Genomic DNA, 21,719 nt, shown 5'->3' with positions numbered 1-21,719 from the left:
ATAAAGGCATAAATTGTCATTGTTGGCAACTTGCTGTGGTAGAAGTGGAATAAAACACCTCAGGATGTGCTGCTATAGGTCAGGAACAGTAACTCAGGCCGAATCATACCACAGCGTCACTGATTATTTTCCTATAACAGAACCCCTGGAAGTGTTTTATTCTTTACATATCAAGCTCAGAACCGATTCCCATCCAAGAAGGTTCTTTTTGACCAGAAAGTATATTTATGACCACATGTTCCTCAGTGGTTCATTTATGGTTTAGTTAGTTTGATATTTATTTGAAGTATATGGCTTTTTTTTTTTAGTTTTAACACACCTGATGTATCTAATCAAGGTGTTCTGGATCAATTACTGGTTTCAGAATTAAACCACTAAAGCTGAGCAAAGGATTTTTCACAGTAAAATACCCGAAAATTGCTTACATTTTGACAAATGAAGTGTCAGTGGTCTCATGAATAGCACTCCTATACATTGTGCCTCTAGTTCTGAGACCTCTCCGATCCAAATATAACATGTTTTGTTCACAGCCGTCATTCTTTAGTTGTTCTATGATTGATGTCATGCCATCAGCTTGGCTCACATCCTTTCAAAACACTCTTATCAAAAGATTTATTTCCCTGTTTGAAGCGTACAGCCATCATAACCCACGTAATCACGGTATCCTGCGATTTTTCTTTGGGAACTGAACTGCACAGAAATGTAGATCTAAAGGAAGAGCCGCTGCTGACCACTGCTTAACTGCTTCAATTTTCAGGCATGGTCGGTGGAAACGGGAATCGGATTTAGCACCAGAGGAAGTCGAGGGGTTGGATGATGACCCTTCTGAAGGAAGCACTTTGACGGACATGTAGAAATGGCACTGAGGAGAGGAGGGGTCTCACGCTGGATTTGAAGAAAAAAAAAATCACAAACAAGTCTATTTTTTCCCCTTCTGTTTCATTATTTCAAATAGCATGCAATTTAGGAGAGAAGAGTTTCTATTGAATATTCGTGGGTGAGGTGACTTGTTGTATTTTAAGTTAGTGATGTTTGATCTGTGGTATGCTGGGTGTTTTTTTTACCCCCCTCAGGTTAATCCAAATGGTCCGTGCACAGTACCTTAGCGGTGGTATCGCCTGGTGTATCAATCCAGCCTGCTGTATATGGATAGAAATAGGGTTCAAACAAACCTTGGCTCTGGTGCGTGTATTCAGTGAGGGATTAGGTAACATGTTTAAAATTCAGCAACCAGCTGTGGGCGGAGTTTAGCCAGTGTTTTGGTTAGGTACGGTGTATCTCAGCTGTGGTAGACGGCCATGGCTGGTTGTTTCTGGGAGAGTCTTTGCAGCTCCTCCCTGATGGCCTTGATAAGCGAGGCTGAGGACTGCACAGGTGGAGAGGCTTCCTCCGGGCCGGGGTATCCTGCTGTGGGCGTGGGAGAATCTCTCAGGGATGACCTGGGCATCTGGAACACGGGAGATGATAAGTACTCAGGGAACATCAGGATCTGCTGCAAAAGAGCGACAGAGGCTGGTTGGGTTTCAGTAGTATTTTTTTGAAAGAGCACAGTGTCCCGTGGTTGCTCAGAAGGATGCGTATGGATTCTTTCATTTTAATCTGTAATCTGTTGGAGGAAATATCCTGACTGTTCTGACTTTACATTTGATCATTAATCGATCGGACACTGATCCTCTTCTCCATCACATATTAGTCTGAGGACTTCAATCGCCTGAACTCTATGGAATCACTTCACTCTGTGCTCAGGGGAAAATATATGTACCAATCATTTTGTACAGGCCAGAATTAATACTGCGCGCCATTATAATTACTCTATACCAACTAATAGCACAATACCACAATAAGAGTGCTTACATTTAACATTCTCAGCAAACATGTAGCTAAAGGTTCTCTGGTCTGATAAGAGCAACTCTTGATATTTTGGTCTTTAGTCAGAACATTTTGCTGGAAACCCAACACTGCTCATCACCCTGAGAACACCATCACCACAGTAAAGCATGGTGGTGGTAGCATCATGTTGAGAGTAACCCACCAAGGGTTACACTTTTTTTTATGGTAGACATCCACCTATAGGCAGAGTTGATGTTGTGCTACATTCTTTCCATTTTTAAAAGAATGCATTGAATGTTGCTTTGCAGGATCTTCAAGGTTTGGGATATATTTTTTTTACTAAACCCTGATTTAAAACGTTTTACCAGACATGTTTTCACAGCTTCAACTTTGGACTTCATGAAGTTGTTTGTTTAGATATAACCTCTAGGGTCTTCCAGGAACAGGTGTATTTATATTGCGATTGGGTCAACTCCATTTCAAATAATTATGTGACTTCTGAAGGCATCTGGTTGCACCAGAACTAATTTAAGGGGTTTCATAGCAACAGTAGTTACCCACTTAAATGTTATGGGATATTTAGTGTATATTTATCCCATATAATCCCAGTTAAGTCCATTTCAGTTTCAGGTGTTAACACTACAAAACTTGGAAAGGCTCAAGGGGAACTTTGGAAAAGTTCAAGGGGAACTTTCGAAAAGTTCAAGGGGAACATTGCATGAACTTGGAAAAGTTCAAGTCACTATATGGTCAGGGAAGGAAGGCTTACTGTAATGAACATTTGAATTGACAGAAAATGAAAGGATAGTTTACATGTTGTTGTAGCATGCTACGAAATACCTTCAGCTATGTTTTGAGTTCTGCATGACCAGCTTTACCACTAGAATTGTGTATGTGACTCACAGCTTCTCGATTGTTTCCAGGTCGGGAGACCTCTTCGTCTGACCGGTACTGAGCCCAGCTGGATCCTGAGGGTCCGGACACACTGCGTCCCACTCCGGGATACACACCAATCCGACTGGACAAGCCTACCTGTGTCAGCTGATGTAACTGTGCACCTACACACACAGATTAAATCACCAACACATGCAGAGTATATCAACTGTGACAGTCGCAGGTTAATAGCGACGTCTACCTGTGCTGCCCCCTACAGGTCGTGGTCGTGAGGACGATGGGATCTCCTCTCCATACTGCCCCCGCTTGAGTAACCTGGATCAGACTGTAGCTCTCCTGATGCCAGATATCCAGGGCCCAGCGCCTGCCTGTTAACCAAACATCAATGTGTTTAGAAAATATTTATACAGCAACCTTTACACTCTTCTTGGCACAGTTTCAATCAAGCAAATAGCCTGGTGGCAAAGTGAATAGTCAACCTTACTGTGTAAGTACGCAAACATTTTTTTTTTTAAAGAGAAAGCCATACTGTATCATAAATCCTTCAAGGTTTTCATCAGAGCATTTTGTAATCAAGCTCACCTCTGCAGTAAGTTTTGCACAGATGTAGGGGACATTCCTAATTCAGCATACCTCTACAAATACACAAATAAGATGACACAATGACACAGAAGTCGATTCATGTGTATTTGTTTAGTGCTCCAAATGTCTATCAGTATCTGGGTTTAGATGTAAAACTGAAGTTGGTGTGGATGCAATGTTTTTTTCTTTCTTTTTTCTTTTTTTTTTACTTATGCTCAACACACGAAGAGGGCTTTGGCTGTATGCGTGTTGTGATGACGTCACATGACACGTCTTGGCCCAAATCTGACGAGGATCTGCAGAAATTTTGAAAAATTGCAAATTCTTCTGTATATTGCGGAGTTTGCTTGATTTTGCATTCATTTCTGCAATCGCAAAATTGTGAAATCCTGGAGGGACTGGCTAGAGCACACGCAGGGATTATTTTTGTTTGTACCTGCTTGTGACATTTTCTAACAAATTTAGTTGGTTCTATTTCCCACAATATAAACAGTAGCCTAATTTAAACCACTGCAACAGGCAGTTATATATAAATAACATTATATCTGACTGCATGTTTACACCTGCATGAAGGTAAAAACCTTTGAAACTTGTCCTATGAAACTTTTCTTTAAAAAAAAAAAAAAGAATTTTAATTTCTTACTCATAACGCCATTGTCATTCGTATCTGTTTACAACACATTATCTGTTCATTCCAAATAATCTGCTCATATACATCACTTAAAATATTAAAAGTGTATGTATTATTATTCTCTTATACTCACTGCAGAGAAGGGACTGTGTGCAGGGGCTGCTGGGTAGGACGATGATCCCCACTGGCGGACAGAACGCGGGGGTGGACTAGAGGGTGGACCGGGACTGTCCCCTTCCACTTCAGGAATTGTTGTAACCCCAGTAAGGTTCAGTGGGGCAGAGCTACTCTGTGAGGAGGGTGAGACCAGTGCAAATGCATCATCTAACAGGGAGTGCATTTGCTGACGTGCCTCTTCAATGGTTGGCTGAGGTGGAATATAAGCGGGCGGTGCAGGGGCGGGGCCAGGAGGTGGAGACCCTGGGTCAACAAATACCTCATCAGTCGGGGAGGGGCTACCGACATCAGGGAGCTGATCTGCATCCGACTGGACCGAGAACGAGAAGGTAACATAACGTGAATGCTCCTGAAATGAAAGCGGAGGGTGTTAATTAAAAATGTGTGATTTTACCATGTAGGCCACATTGTTGACTCCCGGATACTTCCTGTACGTGGCATCGCCGTCGGTAATGAGACGGTCTTTATCAGTCAGGCTGCTGTTTGCACTCAAATTCTGCCGCTGGCGCTGTCTGGGAGAACGTCTGCCTCTTGAGCCACACACACACACACACACACACACACACACACACACACATTAAGTGAAAATGATTTGTAAAAACAAATCAAATGGATTCTAAACCATTCATTATAGAAATCTGAGGATCATAGTACAAAATGAGAACTAGTGAATGCCCATCTGTCACATATTAAGGAAATTTCCATTTTGTTACTGATAAATAAAGTTCTTGACTGGTTTAGATCTTACTGTACTTGATAGACAGTTGCTAGTTTGTTCGCATTAATATTGATTTTCACAACCTAAAACGATTGAAAATGTGTTTCTACTCTTCTTATACCACAGCCATTTGACAATATACATCCATTATCTGTACCGCTTATCCTACACAGGGTCGCAGGGAGCCTATCTCAGGGAACTCAGGGAACAAGGCAGGGGACACCCTGGACGGGGTATCGCAGGGCACAAGTGCACACACATCTGGAGATGCCAATCAGCCTACAACACGTGTCTTTTGGACTGGGGGATGAAACCAGAGTACCCAGAGGAAACCCCCAAAGCCTGGGGAGAATATGCACACAGGGAAGAGGTGGGATTCAAACCCCCAACCACGGAAGTGCATCATATATTTTATTCGTTCATAGTTACATTTAACATTGCAGAATTAGTCCCTGTTATCACTTATGTTAGAGCAGCTATAAATGGTCTTTCCTTCACCTCTCTCGCTCTCTTGAATTTAATAAAACAAAGAACGCAGCTTGTCATGTTAATGAGAAACTGGAAAGGGCAAAGTCGTCTGTCCTGAAGACTTTTCAGTGTCGGAAAACTTTAAAAGTTACAGCTTTATGCCTGACTGTTATAAAGTGCTAACACTGGAGACTCCTTCCAGAAATGCTCCTTCCACTCAGAAAACTTTACCATATAAACAATTACACAAATTTGTAAGGTGGAGTGTCTGCCATACAAGTCCCTGTGGAAACGGTTACTATAGAAACGCATTAAAACGAGCACATTAATGTAAACCTTGTAGACAGAATTACTACTAGTCAGAGCTATAAAATAATAATAATAATAATAATAATAATACAAAATCAACACTTTCTGACCAATCAGATTTGACAATTCTGCAGCACTGTGGTATAAATCCAGATTAAACTTACTTGTTCAACTTGGCTTACAGTTCTTGGGTTTAGTTAAACATACTTAAAAATAATGTTTGTACAAAACTTAAACGCATAAAGTATTTAAAGATTATTTTTACCTCCTGTGAGGCTCTCCATTGGGTGAAGGTGTTTGTGTTTCAGGATGCAGGATCTTGTGTATTTGCTCCTGGGCTTGCTGGTACACCCGCTGCTGCTCTGAGCTGTCCCCGAACACTGCTATAATGTCCTCCATGGATGGAAAGTCGTAGTGGCCTTTTCTCTTGGCCCGCAGTCGTATCTTATTGCGGTGGTGCTCGATCTCAGACTTATGCCTGAGAGCAACCTGGATCTGAATGCAAACAGAACCAAAACCCATACGCTTCAGAAAAAAACCCTGCAGTTCTACCAGTGTATGTCCGAGTGCACCTCTGAACACGGTGTTCTCACCTCAGAGCTAACCTTTCCTCCGTCTGACATCCTTTCACTAAGGGCGGGGCTTAGGGCTTGGTTATGCGAATGAGAGGGTGGGCTCGGCACAGGCTGCATGGCGATTAACTGGACCTTATTGGAGACCCGGCGTGTTCCGTCAGACGAACCTCGAGACAGCCGATCCACGTGGTCAAATATGGAGGAGGACGATAACTGTTCATCAGCTCCGCTGCCTGATGCCGCACCTGCTACACACAGGGTCAGGGGTCAAAAGTACTCTTACTAAGTTTCCAAGTAAGACTGGTGAGCTCAGTGAAAAAGAGAGCAGCTTACCAAGTTTGTTTTTCGCTGTTGATCCGAAATGGAAGTTTAAAAAAAGGAAAAGATAGAAAAAAAAGCCAAAGTGAGATTTTTACCTAGACATAATCTGATCTGTAAGGAATAAAACAGGGTGGTGTTCAGATCATAGCGATCATAGGGTGGTGTAGTTAGACCGCCAAAGTGTTTTATTCCTCTTATGCCACAGCAATGTGCCAAAGATGACTTTTTTTAAAAGAATATCATAGATTTTTTTTAATCCATTTATAGTTATGTTTACTGATGTAGAATTAAACATAACTACATGCTTGTTGTTGGAATTAAACATAACTATATGTATATGTTGTGTCTGTGAAACAAGGTCACTCATTAGAAAGAGCACATTAATATAAAGCCAGAACTACTTTGAAAGCTGCTGTTAAAGAAAATTAATTCGGACCAATCAGAATCGAGAATTCAACATTGCTGTGGTATTTTTCATTTTACAATGACTTGAGGTTTGCAGTTGATTGATTGTACTGCAATGTCAACATGCTTGTTTCAACTTCTATTTTATTTGCCATAGTGCAAATGAAAATACACTTTTAGTCTGCGGTGTGTGTGTGTGTGTGTGTGTGAAACTATGTCTATTACCATGTTTGCTCTTGCGGTGATGAGGTTTGCTGTCGCTGGGTGTGACTGCAGGTCTAGTGCTTTCCTCTGCTGACTCTCGGCCACTGGACGCCTCGCTAGCCAACGAATCACCATCAGATGGAGACAATCTACCACACACACACAAACACACACACACACACACACACACACACGTCACATGGTGTTTTATGTGCTTCAAGAACACACAGATATGCACATTTACACCCACACATTCATTTACTACCTGCTCCTCCTTCGAGCTGCACGTGACACTTTAGTGGATGAGCCTTTGGATTTGGGTGTGTTCAGCTCTCCGCCCTCAGAGGGCGTGGCCTCTTTGACAGATGGTGGCATAGGGGAAGGTTCTTGGATCACCATGATGTCATCTTTACTATGCTGTCCAAGGTGGAGCTTGGCAAAATCAAAGCCTTTCACACTTGGGGCCTGGAGCTGAACACACACACACACACACACACACACACACACACACACACACACACACATACATACACAAACCAATGGCAAGACATCTTACCTTCCAAATGATCTTACAATCAGATCAACATTGTTTAATGCTCCATTAAAGCAAGGCAATGGTAAAATTTAACCTAGCCTACTAAGAGTCCACTTATCTTAAAACACACTTAACTGGGTGGATAGAATGAAGAGTCAAGTGCCTATTCTACATGTAATGCGGATGAGTGATCCACTTATGTACACACACACTCACACACACACACTTGTACATACACTGTGAAATGGTTCGACCCAGACCTTCTGTCTCTGTTGGATGGTGCTCATGGCGTCTGGTTGGAACTCCAGTTTCTCCGAGCGGCACAGTTTCCAGTAGAGGATGATGATGATGATGAGGACCACCACCCCGGGGACCACCACCCCAACGATCAGCCACACATTACTGGGCTGTGTCTCAGAGGGAGTCAGGGATAACTTCTCCACCGCTGATATATACACACACAGCACAGAAACTGAGTGAAGTTGGTTTGACACTGTGTGATTTCAGCAGGCTTTTAAGATTGTTTCGTGTCACGTTGTATGAAATGGACTCTGTCACAGACTGCAAGAAAACTCTGTTCTTTGTGTCAGATTATATGATGAAGAGTAATGAGAGACTACATTGTAATGAGGTAATGAGCTGGAGGTAATAAGGATATGTTTCCTGTCCATTAGCATGTTTTCTTTACGAATCTCCATTGGCACTACTGTATTTCGATCTGTCCCGTGAGTTTTGCGTAATCATGCTGTGCACTTATTGGTGAAGCTTAAAGTCTCCCATGAAATCAAAATTGAGGTTTTGTGGCTTTTAGTATGATTATGTTAGCCTTAAGGTTTTCTATAAGCTAGTGCGCTCCAATACAATGACAAGATTTGCATTTAGAAGATAAAAAACAAATGTACAGTCTCTTTCTACCACCGATATGGATCAACAATCCTGATGACATCATTCTGCACTTTCCAATCAAATGCTCTCTAGAATCTGAAGTGTCCCGCCCCCAACATTATAAAAGTCATCTTGCCGACATTGCAGTTGTCGAGGGAGAGAAATCATATGGTAAATAATCTGCACTTATATAGCGCTTTTTTAACCTTAGCGGTTCTATAAACACTTTACACTGGTTCTCATTCACCCATTCACACACACACCAATGGTAGCAGAGCTTGCCATCGGGAGCAACTTGGGGTTCAGTGTCTTGCCCAAGGACACTTCGGCATGTGGAGTCACGTGGGCCAGGGATCAAACCGCCGACCCTACAATTAGTGGACAACCCGCTGTACCACCTGAGCCACAGCCGCCCAATCAGCAAGCACGGGTCGTAAACATGTCTTTCTGTTCGAATGTGCGCATTTTATCCAACTGTAAGTTAGTTAAGAAGGAAATGGCTTGAATCCATTCACGTTCAATGTTTTCAATTAAATTTTTTTCTAAACTTAACCCGAGCTGTGAGGTAAGCTAAACGCTATTGGTTATTTAAAAAAGGGGAGGAGCCACTCGATATGTCCTGACCCTGACTTCCTGTTCCAGTGGAAATTACAATCAACACATCGAATAACGCTGCAGGTTTCAAGGCACTTCACAGGGACAAGCGCTGTAGCAGCGATCGCACTTTTAAAAAAATTCGTCTGTTAGGTGAGTTTAAAACTGGAATGAAAATGAAGATCCTTTGTTTTGTTTTTTTTTGTTTTTTTTTTCTTTCCAACCACTTGACCCCGCCCATCCCCCCTCCCCAACAGCTCGGAATTCCTCCTAAAAAAAAAAATCCTCACCTCTGTGCTCAGCACGTGACCTCAAGTCAACATGGCTGCTCACAGCATCGACACTAAACAAACTAGCACTTCTTTACTTTTAAATGAGTTATACTGTATTGTATATACGAGTGCTTGTTTCAGATCAATCAGCGTACATACAGAACATGTTCGCTTGTTAACTCTATAACACTGACTGTATAGTTCACTGTTTTGAGGAGGTAATAGATCACTCCTCACAGTTTGTTGGCTAGTTTGTTGAACATGAAGGCATCCATGTGTTTTTCCCAACTTTGTAGTTCGAACGTATGATGGTCAATAATGACACAAGTCTGACTTAAACTCGGCATAACACAGCCATAAACTGCCTCGTGAGGTCCCTGTCAGGAAAAAGAGCAAACGCTGCTTCAGTTGTGGGCGGAGCTAATTTTCATGGCTGGCAAAGAAACCAGCCAGATGTTGTAAAATAACAGCTTTCCTGATATATTAACAAGAGTATGATTATTACATGTCTAGAAAGACTTCTAAGAAAATTATAAACTGTACCTTTAAGATGAAAAAATGTTATTTTAGATAAATATTGTTTTTCTGGGCTGTAATGTTTTTTCCATATGACACATTAGTCTGGGTGTTACTCTTGTGTACATAACATTTTGTGTGTACAACTGACAGACTGAATATTTATTTTAGCTATGCAAATACTGTGTGTGTGTGCGTGTGTGTGTGTGTGTGTGTGTGTGTGGCTTACGTGTAGCCAGTATTCCATGCACACGGTAGCCCAACACAATGGCTGCCCTCTGCAGGTTAAGCCTGTTCAGCATGGCAGCAGTGGTCTGGGCCGACAGCCGCTCTCCTGACCCCGCCTCCACAAAATACACCAGCTCTAGAGGGTTATCCGCCCCATCCAAGCGTGAAGCTCGAACAATCTGACACACAGGGACATGCAAATAAATACAAATGCAAACAATCCCATTCGTGTACACATAAGGAAGGGTGTGTGTGTGTGTGTGTGTGTGTGTGTGTGTGTGTGTGTGTGCCAGAAGTGAGGACAGATTTCTGTGTGTGTGAAAGAATATTCATGTTTTTGAGAGATTACCCACGGAAGCCGAAAAAGGTCACGAGTTTAAAAATCGAGAGCACAAGAAATAACACATGGCCTTTCTGGACTTGTAATTACCTGCACGCTGTTGTTGCCCACAGTGGTTGCTCGTCTCCAGCGACGCCCACCGCCCAGCCCAAGCCCCTCCCCCACCAACACAGCCAGTCTCCTCTCCATTTTAGCCTGGAACGTCCTCTCACTCACACGCTGATCTAACACGCCCAGTAACACTGCAACACACACAGAGAGAATTATAAATATATCACTACATAATCACATCAAATAAGAAACGTCTGAATGACAAAAAGACACAATGCACACAACAACACTTCCCAATACCCGTGCAGCCAAATATATTCTAATGAGATACATTCTCACCCGTCTTCACCCAGGACGATCGCAAATGATGAGATACATTCAGCACAGGATAATGAAAAGCTGGAGAAGAGAAGAGAAGAGAAGAGAAGAGAAGAGAAGAAAAGAGAAGAGATGAGAAGAGAAGAGATGAGAAGAGAAGAGAAGAAAAGAGAAGAGAAGAGAAGGGAAGAGAAGAGATGAGAAGAGATGAGAAGAGATGAGAAGAGAAGAGAAGGGAAGAGAAGAGAAGAAAAGAGAAGAGATGAGAAGAGAAGAGATGAGAAGAGAAGAGAAGAAAAGAGAAGAGAAGAGAAGGGAAGAGAAGAGATGAGAAGAGATGAGAAGAGAAGAGAAGGGAAGGGAAGGGAAGAGAAGGGAAGAAAAGAGAAGAGAAGAGATGAGACGAGATGAGATGAGAAGAGATGAGAAGAGAAGAGAAGGGAAGAGAAGGGAAGAAAAGAGAAGAGAAGAGAAGGGAAGAGAAGAGAAGAGAAGAGAAGGGAAGAGAAGAGAAGGGAAGAGAAGAGATGAGATGAGAAGAGAAGAGATGAGAAGAGATGAGAAGAGATGAGAAGAGAAGAGAAGAGAAGAGAAGGGAAGAGAAGAGAAGAGATGAGATGAGAAGAGAAGAGAAGAGATGAGAAGAGAAGAGAAGGGATGAGAAGAGAAGGGAAGGGGAGAGATGAGAAGAGAAGAGAAGGGATGAGAAGGGAAGGGAAGAGATGAGAAGAGAAGGGAAGGGAAGAGATAAAAGGAGATGAATGCAGGAGAGAAGAGATAAAGGGATATGAAAGAATAAGAGAAGAAATGAGAAGAGAAGAAAACAGGAGAAGAGAAGAGATGAAAGGAGATGACAGCAGAAGAGAAGAGAAGAAAAAAATTAGGAGAGAAGAGAAGTGAAGAGAAGAGGTGAAAAGAGATGGAAGCAGAAGTGAAGAGAAGAGGTGAAAAAATGAGGAGAGAAGAGAAGTGAAGAGGTGAAAAAATGAGGAGAGAAGAGAAGTGAAGAGGTGAAAAAATGAGGAGAGAAGAGAAGAGGAGAGAAGAATTGAACTGAATGAACTTTAATTGAATTGAATTAAAGAAAAGCAATTTTAGATGATAGAACATACAGTATATACTATATGGGTATATGTGCATGGTTGATTGTGTGTGTGTGTGTGTGTGTGTGTGTGTGTGCATGCGTGTGTGCATATGTGTGTGTTTGTGTGTGTGTGTGTGTGTATGTGTGTGTGTGTGTATACACTCACGCTCTGCGATCTGCACTGCAGGAAAGCCCAGGTAGAAGCTGAACTCCACCACGTGCAGCTGTCTCAGGTGAGCGCTGACGTCCGCGCCCCTGAGGTAGCCGTGCGAATCGCGGATGGCGAACGTGATGTCCACCGGAGTTTTCTGCTGCTTCTGGCCTTTCGCCACACTGATGGTGATGTTCAAGATCTGCACCAGCAGATAGCACACCATGATCAGAGGATATCTTAGCCTAACCTAGAGTTTCCTTTTTAAATTAGTGATGGATATAAAACACTATACACACATGTACAGTGAAGTTTCCATTCTCCAGCAGTCGCCTGCGCACTTCGGAATAAGCCATGAAGAGTCCCCTCTCCACCCGCTCACTGAAGCTGCACACGCGCACGTCCACGTGACTCGGTACGAACTGCAAAACTGGACACAACAGCATAAAAACTCTTGCAGCAACTATACAACAAGAAAATCAACTCTTCATGAAAATGAGCAGAAATTAATATATAGTATAAAATGAATAACACGTACAGTTTGATTTGAACACAATATTTTTCCAAACATAGTTTTTTTTCCCCAGAAAATACTGGTTTTAAAGTTTCTGCTCCTCTACAACAGCAGTGAACATGTGAAGTGTTCACTGTATTTTTACATCACCTTACATGTGCATTTGTCTCTTTTGTGCTGGAAACTCTGAATTTGTTTTCCTCATGTAGAAGGCAAAGTATTTACATCTCTATGACCAGAAATGGTCAACAATTTCTAAAGTATCTGGAGAATCAAAGCAAACTAATAAAACATTTTCATAGATTACACTTGGTTTGGGTTTATTTGACATGTTTTAGGGGTGTAAATACTTTTGAGAGAACAATTTTATTTAAGAAAATATAGGAATGTTCTCCTAAGACTTTGCGTGTGCTCATATGCTCAAAATATGAGTGCATGTGGTATTTATTTTATACATTAATCTTTGTTCATTTTCATGGAGTGCCGATAATCCTGGAGTGGACTATGCACGTCTTTCACCTACAGAATTTTATTTCACAGCTTTTCAATTTGCTGATAAGATGACTACAGCGTAGCCTTATGGCAGCTGGCAATCAGCCAACATTTCTCCTACATACTGTCGCTGCATGTCTCTGCTTGAAGCTGCATGATTTCCGCTTGCTTGGGAAAGCCACAGCACATGCTGTATATACAGCACAAAAAGCTGTTTTGTTTTTTTTTATCTTGAAAAAATATGGTACTTACTCGAGTGGACCTGATTGATGTTGTCAGGTACGGGATATATGGGAGTAACAGTGAGGATGGTGGAGGACGAGGTGCTGCGTGCCGATTGGCGGAGAGTGTTGATGATTGACACTGCTGTGTATACGAGTGGGCCAGACACGGCACGGAAAACAAAATTGGGCGGAGCTTTAAGGACCTGAAAAACAAAGATAGAAGTCATCAATCTAAGTCTAAAAGCTCAATTTACAGTCCTCAGTTGTTTGGGGGGGTTTTTTCTTCACAGCTCTCACATTGTTTCTGTCATCAGCTGTCAGTGTTTTTCTTTTTCAAGACATTCGAAATTGTTGTATTGGATATATTGTATTGGATTTCATGCTGGGATATATACGAAGTAAAGAATTTCACTCTGCATATGCATATGTGACCAATAAATACTCATTATATGCCCGATGTTTGTCCAATGCCTCTAGTTGATTTTCCCTCTTTTCTGGCTTGCTTTTCTCCCATAGACAGCTCGCTAATCTTCATGTTGGCTTATCCTTTTGAACAAAAACTGCAGGCTTCACAGGTGAAACTGAAGGCTAAATCCAAGAGTAGATGTTCAGAGCTATTTATTGTTTAAACAATCAATCTAACAGGACACACCTGCGTAACAAGAAACACCTGTCAGTCACATGTTCCAATATTTTTGCTGACCTAGAAATTGGGTGGTCTGATGCAAAATGTGCTATGCTCTATGCACTTTAACAAATCTAACCTAAACAAAACGCAAATGTCTTCAGTCTACAAGAAAAAACAACTGAATTGGCCTTGCCGTTCCAATAGTTTTGGAAGGGACTGTATATGACCCTTTGGGCAAAAAAGACAGAAACTGCCTCTAAACTCTTTTGTACCCCAATATTTAGAAACCAGGGGTGCAAACTAGAGCTGTAGTTTAGACCAACACTGTAAAGTCCATTCTAAGTCTAAAAGCAGGACTAGCTGAGATCAAGTCAAGGCTGAGCTTTAAGGAGGATGAGGCAAAGTAAAGTTTGAGGCCAAATGGAAATGAGATTGAGTCAAGATCGAGACTGAAAACATTACTTCAACTAGAATGCCTTCATTCAGGCATTGCGCCAGTGATTACGCCATGAACTTTCTAGAATAATGAATTACTTCTTGTCAATTTTTTGAATGCTAACGAATAGAAAACACAAACATTATTTTGCCAAACTCTTGGTCGAGCCCAAGACCATACAGTATTTAGCAAGACCAGTACTCAAGACCTTGACAATTCCAAGCACGAATGCCAATAAATCCGAGACAAGTTCAAGTCAATACAGAAAATATCTCGAGACCGGACTCAAGTCCTCCAGCCCTAGTACAAATCTTTGCAATGAACTATACATACATTCCTTAGATAAATGCATCTGGCAAGTGTATATGAGTAAATATAAATGTAAAATAGTTCCAGTGAAATGGACCCACCTGCAGCTCTACTGTCCGGTTGAACTCTCGTCTCAAAATCTCCTTCACATGAGCCTTCGCAAATGCCACCGAGGTCGCACTTGGCATGCCTGTAGTTTCATGGATCAGAGGTCAATAAAAGGTTGAAATTCCTCCAATCACTTCAGGTGACTATACAGAATTAATAATGTTAAAGTTACTGTAAACAATGTTGGCAATCTTGCTAACTTCCAACAGTTCTACACAAGCAGCTACGACTGATTTCTGACCAATCAGCAATGCCTACACTGACTGAATTAGTAGAAGTAGCTTGATGTAGATCAAAAGTCTGTATCTCTGACAGCTTTTGTGAGCTACAATTGAACATCTCTCAAAGCGAAACACCAGCAGATTGGAATGTTAGTTTTGGTGTGGGAAGAATGTTTTTACTATAATAACAAATTGCCCAAACTGTCTCAAATCTACACATTATGAGTTTGCAATGAGTTTTCCTACTCTTGTATGGGCTTCATGTGCAAGCATAAATTACTTGACAGCCATGGAGGACCACCTCCTATCATCTGTTGGTCTGCCTTCCTGTTTAAGTCTTTAAGTCTCTCCTCATAAGTAAGAGCATTCTAAATCAGGTCGACGAAATTAGCAGTTTCTGCCATATCACGCTAAAAAGCAAGTATGCTGCTAACTAGCTAGATAAATTTCACTGAAGAAGGGAGCTCGAGCTATGAATAAACAAAACATTCTGCCTTTAATTTATTTATTCATTTTCATATGATTCATTTACATGTGATTCATTTTCATGTGATTCATATTCATGTGATTCATTTACATGTGATTCATTTTCATGTGATTCATTTACCTTTTCTCTTCTCTCCTCCCTTCCCTTTCCCAAATATTTCATTGAGAAGAAGAAGAAAAAAACCAAACCAAAACAAAACAAAAAAAAAACAAAAACAAAGGAAAACAAAATTAAAAGTACCAAAAACCCACCCCCCGCCCCCCCGGCTCATCATGGCTACTCAATAACTGTCGCTGGTTATATAAATATTATAAAACCCAAGAACCCCAAAGAAACCCAAAATTTAAGTGGGAAGTGTCTGTAACTCCATAAAGTATACAATAAAGGGATGCAATTTATAATAAATAAATAAATAAATACATAAATACATAAAATAAAATAAAATAAAATAAAAAATAAATAAATAAATAAATAAATAAATAAATAAAAAATTCATCTAAGTTAGGAGCGTATACAATACCTGTCTTTGCATTAGAGTACCAGCAACTATAATATATCTACCGTTCGCATCAGCGATAACGTTAGTGGAAAAACCTTAGATCTCTTGACAGGATTACCTCTGACGTTCCAACAAATCTAATCAACAAACAAAACATTCTGAAAGGAACACACATAATCTGTACTTACAATTAAATTACAATATTTACAAATGACAAAGATTATAATATCAAGATATACTAGTTGTGTAAAACTGTTATTGATTAGGCTACTGACCACTACTGCAAATCCGAGCACTCTGCAAGTCTGACTGGCACCGATATGTCTACATTAGAGATGTCAGTCATGTTCATTAACGTTTCAATAACGTTTCGATTGTGGTCCAATAACCATTAATCTTAAGCTACCATTAAAATACAGTGTACTCTAATCTGCCATAGAGTTGTATGGGCAGTGCGACTATGGGCTACAAAGTAGATTTTCACACAGGCTTCGCTGTCCACTGACAACATTTTGCATAAAATGAATGTTCTAAAATATTGAATTTCACCAAGAGTGATGTATAATATAGACGCATTTCTACATTAAATGTAGAAATATTTTATTTCCGAAATCTCATGAGAGGCAGGTTTCCCATATAACCTTAAAGCAATCCCATGTGCTAGCTATTAATTATAGTATATAACGATGACCAATGTGGGGTTTTTTTCAAGAAATTTTAACAATGCACCTTTGGCATAACAAAGGTATCTTTCTGCAAAAAAAGAAAAAAAAAAGACTCACCCACTCTGACCAGGTACATGTCTTGCTTGGTGATGTTGCAGACATACTGCCGGGGTGCAGTGGAAAGAGGGATTCTGGGAGCAGGAGGTATTGCTTTGGTGGACATGGTGGTTGTAGTTGTTGTTGTAGTAGTAGCCGTGCCTCTGGAAGGTGTCCAAGGTTTGTAAGCAGAAGGGATTTTAACTGTTACAGCCTGGATGACTGGACCCTGTGGGATAACTGGTGGGGCTGAGGGAACTACAGGTTGTTCACTACCTGCTTTAGCATCTGGTAAAGCTGGGTGAGGAGACCCCTTCCCTGGGTGAGAAGGTATTTTAATAGGTTGCTGATGCTCTGTAGGAGAAATAGGGAGTATCGTAGGTTTTCGTGGAGGGGTGGGAGTAACTCCAGGTATAGGGTGAGGTGTATCCACTTGGTCCGTTACTGTCCTAGGGTCCACACCCAGAGAAGGGGCAAGTGTGTGTGTGGAACCTGTAGGATGTGTGTGGGTCGCTGTAGGAGTGATTTGAGGGGGAGTCAGGTGTGTCTGGTTACGAGCAGCACTAGCATTCTCTTTGGCCAATAGCGTATTGTAGTACTCCATACTGTTCATATCTGGAAGCAGCATTTCAGTAGGTTCAATAGGGTACAGTTCTGCCCAGTCAAAATCCAGATCCTCCTGGGTAGTATCAGGGACATGGGGAAGGCGGGGATCAGAGGGGTGGGCAGTCCTTAGGCTAGTTCCATATCCAAGAGTTACACTCGGGAGGAGATGTCTAGAGGAGAGGGGTAGAACAGGCCGGGATGGAAAGTCCGTGTTGTAGCGGACCCCAGCATTGTCGTCCTCAGATTCATACGAGTCATATCCATGTGTGGGAAGGGTGGTGACCAGAGAAAGGTCCTCCCCATCAGAACCCATGAAGGTTAAAGTCTCTAGGTAATCCCCAGAACCCCAGTCCACTTCTGTGGACTGAGCAGAGTCCAGGTCTTCATGTGTGAGCAAAGTGGGAGGAGCCGGTGTAGGTGGGCTGTGACCATGAAGAGGAGGCATCTGACTTGGTGTGAGAAGGTCCGGTGGGCGTAGCAGCAGGTGAATGCCATGTGCGCTATCACCTAGGTTACCTGACCCACCATCAGCACCTAGGGATGGGGTGGGAGCTATGCTGGATGCATTGTCATGGCGAACAGGGTGTGCAGGATGCTTGGCATCTGATGATGTATGAGCTTTGCGTCTGGGGGTTTCTGAGTATTGCGATAAGGATATCGAAGCTTGTTGTAAGCCTGCGTGTGTTGGGAAGAAACCAAAGTCTCGTTTGGATAGACCGGATGGGAGTTTCTCTGAGAAATCAAAGAAAAGGAACAAGCATGGTACATAAATGGAACAGAGACTAGAATGAATCAATAATTAAAGTAATTCAACTAAATGTGCCACACAGTCACTATCCAGACTGGTTCCTAAAGTACTCCTTGGAAAGTTAATATTAATACTGTAGCTACAACAGTTTCTAAATTAAAAACTTTCTTAGGGCACCTTAATTGCACCTCAAATAGTTCTACAACATACATACATGTTGACCACCCACAATTTATGGAACCCATGACAGCTCAAATCCACTTGTTCTAAGAGCTAAACTCTTAAATATAAATATTCCACATGGGATCTTTAGAGGGTTCTTGCTTTCAAAAGAGGTTATACCTGATATATTTTCTGAAATGAACCCCCCCTTGTTGTAGGTTCTATGTAAGACCTTTAAGGATTACCCCAAAGAAACCAGAGCATATCTTTTAAACAGCCATTTTTTGCCAATACAATTCTTAAATAGCCTTTTACCAGGATATTATAAAGGTTCTATCCTCTTAAAGGCATTAAGTGGGACCTTTTTGTACCTTAGAGCCACCAGGGGTCCACACGTGATGGAAAGGAAACAATTGCTGAGAAACAATATTAGATTATCAAATGTTCAAGGGTTCAGTGGTTACTGAGATTGAACAGAATAAGGTTTTGTGTCATTCATTCATCTTTAGTAAGTGTTTTGGCCACAGTCATGGTGGATCAGAAGCCAATCCCGGGAACACTGGGCGCAAGGCAGAATACACCCTGGATGACCCCTGCAGACACAATGCACACACTCATTCACACCTAAGGGCCATTTAGAGTCACCAGTTCACTGGGAGGTGGGAGGAAACCGGAGAATCCTTGTGGACATGGTGAGAACATGCAAAACTCAACACAGACAGTAACCCCCAAGCTCATGATTGATCTGCAGACCCTGGAGCTGTGAGGGATCATCGCTAACCACTGCACCACAATGCCACCCTTGTGTCAGTAAATGAAAATCAAAAAGTCCAAAGTCAACTCCCATCCATGAAACACTAATAAATCATTCATAATTTTTAAGTTGAGGTGAGTAATAATGGAGAAATCATTACTAATTATGTTAAACCACAGACCAGCAAGTTCTGCATAACCTCAGTGTCCATTTGTTCTAGCCCTAAATGTTAAAGCGTAGTGGAGAAGTGCACTCAGAGATTCTCTGTGAGTTACTGTACATCTAGAGTACACTAACAGTATATCAGCTGTAACAGTAGTGGGCTAATCATCCAGTTTTTCCTCTGTGTGATACTGAAGCATTGAGAGTGGAGAGGTAATTGAGTTTGAGGCTCAGTGGGTTGGATGGCTCTGTAAATGGAACAGGCAGCATGTAGGATGCTGGCAGCTCTGTACATGATTTGTGGGCCAGTGTGTCATTCCAACTTCATCTCCAGACAGGAGGGACGGCCAGCCTGCCTCTAACTCATCTATCTTCTATCGACTGTCAGAAAGTCTTTAGACAGATGTTATATCCAAGCCAGGTAGTTATCCCAAAGAGAAGTAGCTTGCCATTTTTGTATCAGCAGCAACTTCCAATAAACCAACTTTGGATCAAACCTTGGATTCTGTCGTCTGAAAGTTTCATTAGAAAATTCCCACGTTCACATTATTAAAGCTCTGACCTACTGTTCAGTTGCTATCCGCCTGAATGATTCAGATGCGTGTTTGTAATTGACCCATATGTTGCAAAAATCCACAAACCAGTTGCAATAGTGATTCATTACTTTAATCAGTTAATTCATTATTTGATTGATTAAAATACCATATGGAACTTTCCTATATTGTTGTGTGTAGGGAGTAGGGAATAGTTACTGTAATTAATTAATTAATTATAAAAATAAAAATAAAAGATGACACACCCTGTGTCTAAAATATTATCCTACTCACTATTCCCTACACACAGCGATACAGAAAATGTTCCATATGGACATTTTACATAATTTTGGCATTAATCCTACACAGTGCATTGGATATTCTCCAATATGCTTTCGAACATGACCAAAATATGGTAAAATTGACAAAAAAAAGTTATATATATATATATATATATATATATATATATATATATATATATAGATAGATAGATAGATAGATAGTGAAATGTGTTCACTGTTTTTGCAACTACTACTAGCAGTCCTCCGTTTTTAAAAAAGAAATAAGCCATTGTTGATGTACTGCTAAATCTGAATGATCACAACAGCGATATGCAAAAAACAAACGAACAAAAAAAAAACCAAACAAACAAACAAATGCATGGCTTTGCATTAACTTACAGTTCACATTACAGCTATATGACAACATATCAGATCCGATCTGGACCAAATGAAATCTGATTCAAAAAGCTCACTGTTCATTCCCTCATAAACCCTCATACACATCAGATCTGGGTCACATACATTTGCATGCGTGTCAGTTCAACCCTGTAATGTAGCCAAAATTAGCTTGAAGTAGGAGTTACATTCACACTGCAGGTAAAATCTTTTATGTCATGTGTGATCCAGATTGATTTTCTTCATGGCAGTGTGAACAGCGAATAAATGTGTTGAATCTGACATTTTCCGTTCTGATTTGGACCACTTTTATAACTGGATATATTTGATGTGTGCCAGTGTGATTTGAGTCTAACTTCAGTATTTAATCATGTTCGTAAACAACACGCAAAATCTCAGTGCTTTGGTGCTTCACTGTGGAGAACGGTCCTGTGTCTCCATTCCTCTCTCAAAGGTCTAAAGACAGTGATAGACAAATAACTAGCTAGCCTAGGTGCTCAGGACAAGCAGGTTACAGTAGGATGTTGAATAAGCGTCACAAGAATTTTCATTTACTTCATTCAACCAACAACTAGAAAAAAAAATGGGCAGTACTTTACAATAATAGTACCTGAATAATCATGCACTAATACCTGAATTAATACTTACTTAAATATGAGCGAAGGCATGTACTAATGAAGCGCTAACCTTAAATATGGCACGAGTCATGATTAACAACCACCTTAACTACGTTAGTACATGTTTGTTAGTTAATATATTAATTAACATGCAGGGGTAAACTAAATCAAACATGCGCTATAAGAAAGAGCATGAATTAAACTGTTTATATAATTTGCCATATGCAGCTGCATACACAAACATCATTGGATGATGCTAGATTACTTTCATAATTTACCCTGCTCCTCCTTATCCAACGTAGAAAGACTCACTAATTAATAATAATTTCATCTCAACCAGTTTTACATCATTCTCCATCCATTTCTCTTCGAATCCCACTGTAGTACTAGTACATGCTCTGGGGATTTAAAGCTGGAGAAAAGATGGTCGTTATTCACGCATGAATTCATAAGACATTCGTAGTTAAGGTTAGCTCTTGATTAGTTTGTGATTAGTACGTGGCTTAACTCATCATTAGTTCATATTTTAGTAAGTATTACTTCAGGTATTAGTGCATGATTATTCATGTACTGTTATTGTAAGGTGTTACCAAATATTGTACTACCTAGTGAATTTCCTAATGTGCTCCTTGGAATGTTAACAGGTCTAGTTTTAATAATTTATAAACGAGGAAGCTTCTCAAGATATTAAAG

General features: G+C 40.9%; 1 protein-coding gene across 1 annotated transcript in view; it reads right to left on the bottom strand.

Annotated features, from left to right (window-relative positions):
* Positions 1-1,279: 1,279 nt before the first annotated feature.
* si:dkeyp-27e10.3 (UPF0606 protein KIAA1549) overlaps positions 1,280-21,719 on the bottom strand; it is a 27,903-nt gene continuing 7,463 nt past the window's right edge. The window contains 21 exon segments of the mRNA XM_053650668.1: positions 1,280-1,489; positions 2,734-2,888; positions 2,966-3,031; positions 3,034-3,092; positions 3,307-3,359; positions 4,071-4,424; positions 4,509-4,644; positions 5,875-6,104; positions 6,203-6,429; positions 6,518-6,532; positions 7,136-7,263; positions 7,380-7,585; positions 7,862-8,094; positions 10,146-10,323; positions 10,575-10,726; positions 10,875-10,934; positions 12,104-12,290; positions 12,388-12,518; positions 13,347-13,521; positions 14,793-14,881; positions 16,789-18,105. Coding sequence (XP_053506643.1) covers positions 1,280-1,489; positions 2,734-2,888; positions 2,966-3,031; positions 3,034-3,092; positions 3,307-3,359; positions 4,071-4,424; positions 4,509-4,644; positions 5,875-6,104; positions 6,203-6,429; positions 6,518-6,532; positions 7,136-7,263; positions 7,380-7,585; positions 7,862-8,094; positions 10,146-10,323; positions 10,575-10,726; positions 10,875-10,934; positions 12,104-12,290; positions 12,388-12,518; positions 13,347-13,521; positions 14,793-14,881; positions 16,789-18,105 — 4,361 coding nt within the window.

This window comes from Ictalurus furcatus, chromosome 19 (assembly GCF_023375685.1).
Source record: "Ictalurus furcatus strain D&B chromosome 19, Billie_1.0, whole genome shotgun sequence".
Taxonomy (NCBI): domain Eukaryota; kingdom Metazoa; phylum Chordata; class Actinopteri; order Siluriformes; family Ictaluridae; genus Ictalurus; species Ictalurus furcatus.
The sequence above is the reverse complement of the archived record's forward strand: the minus strand, read 5'-3'. Positions and strand labels throughout refer to the sequence as shown.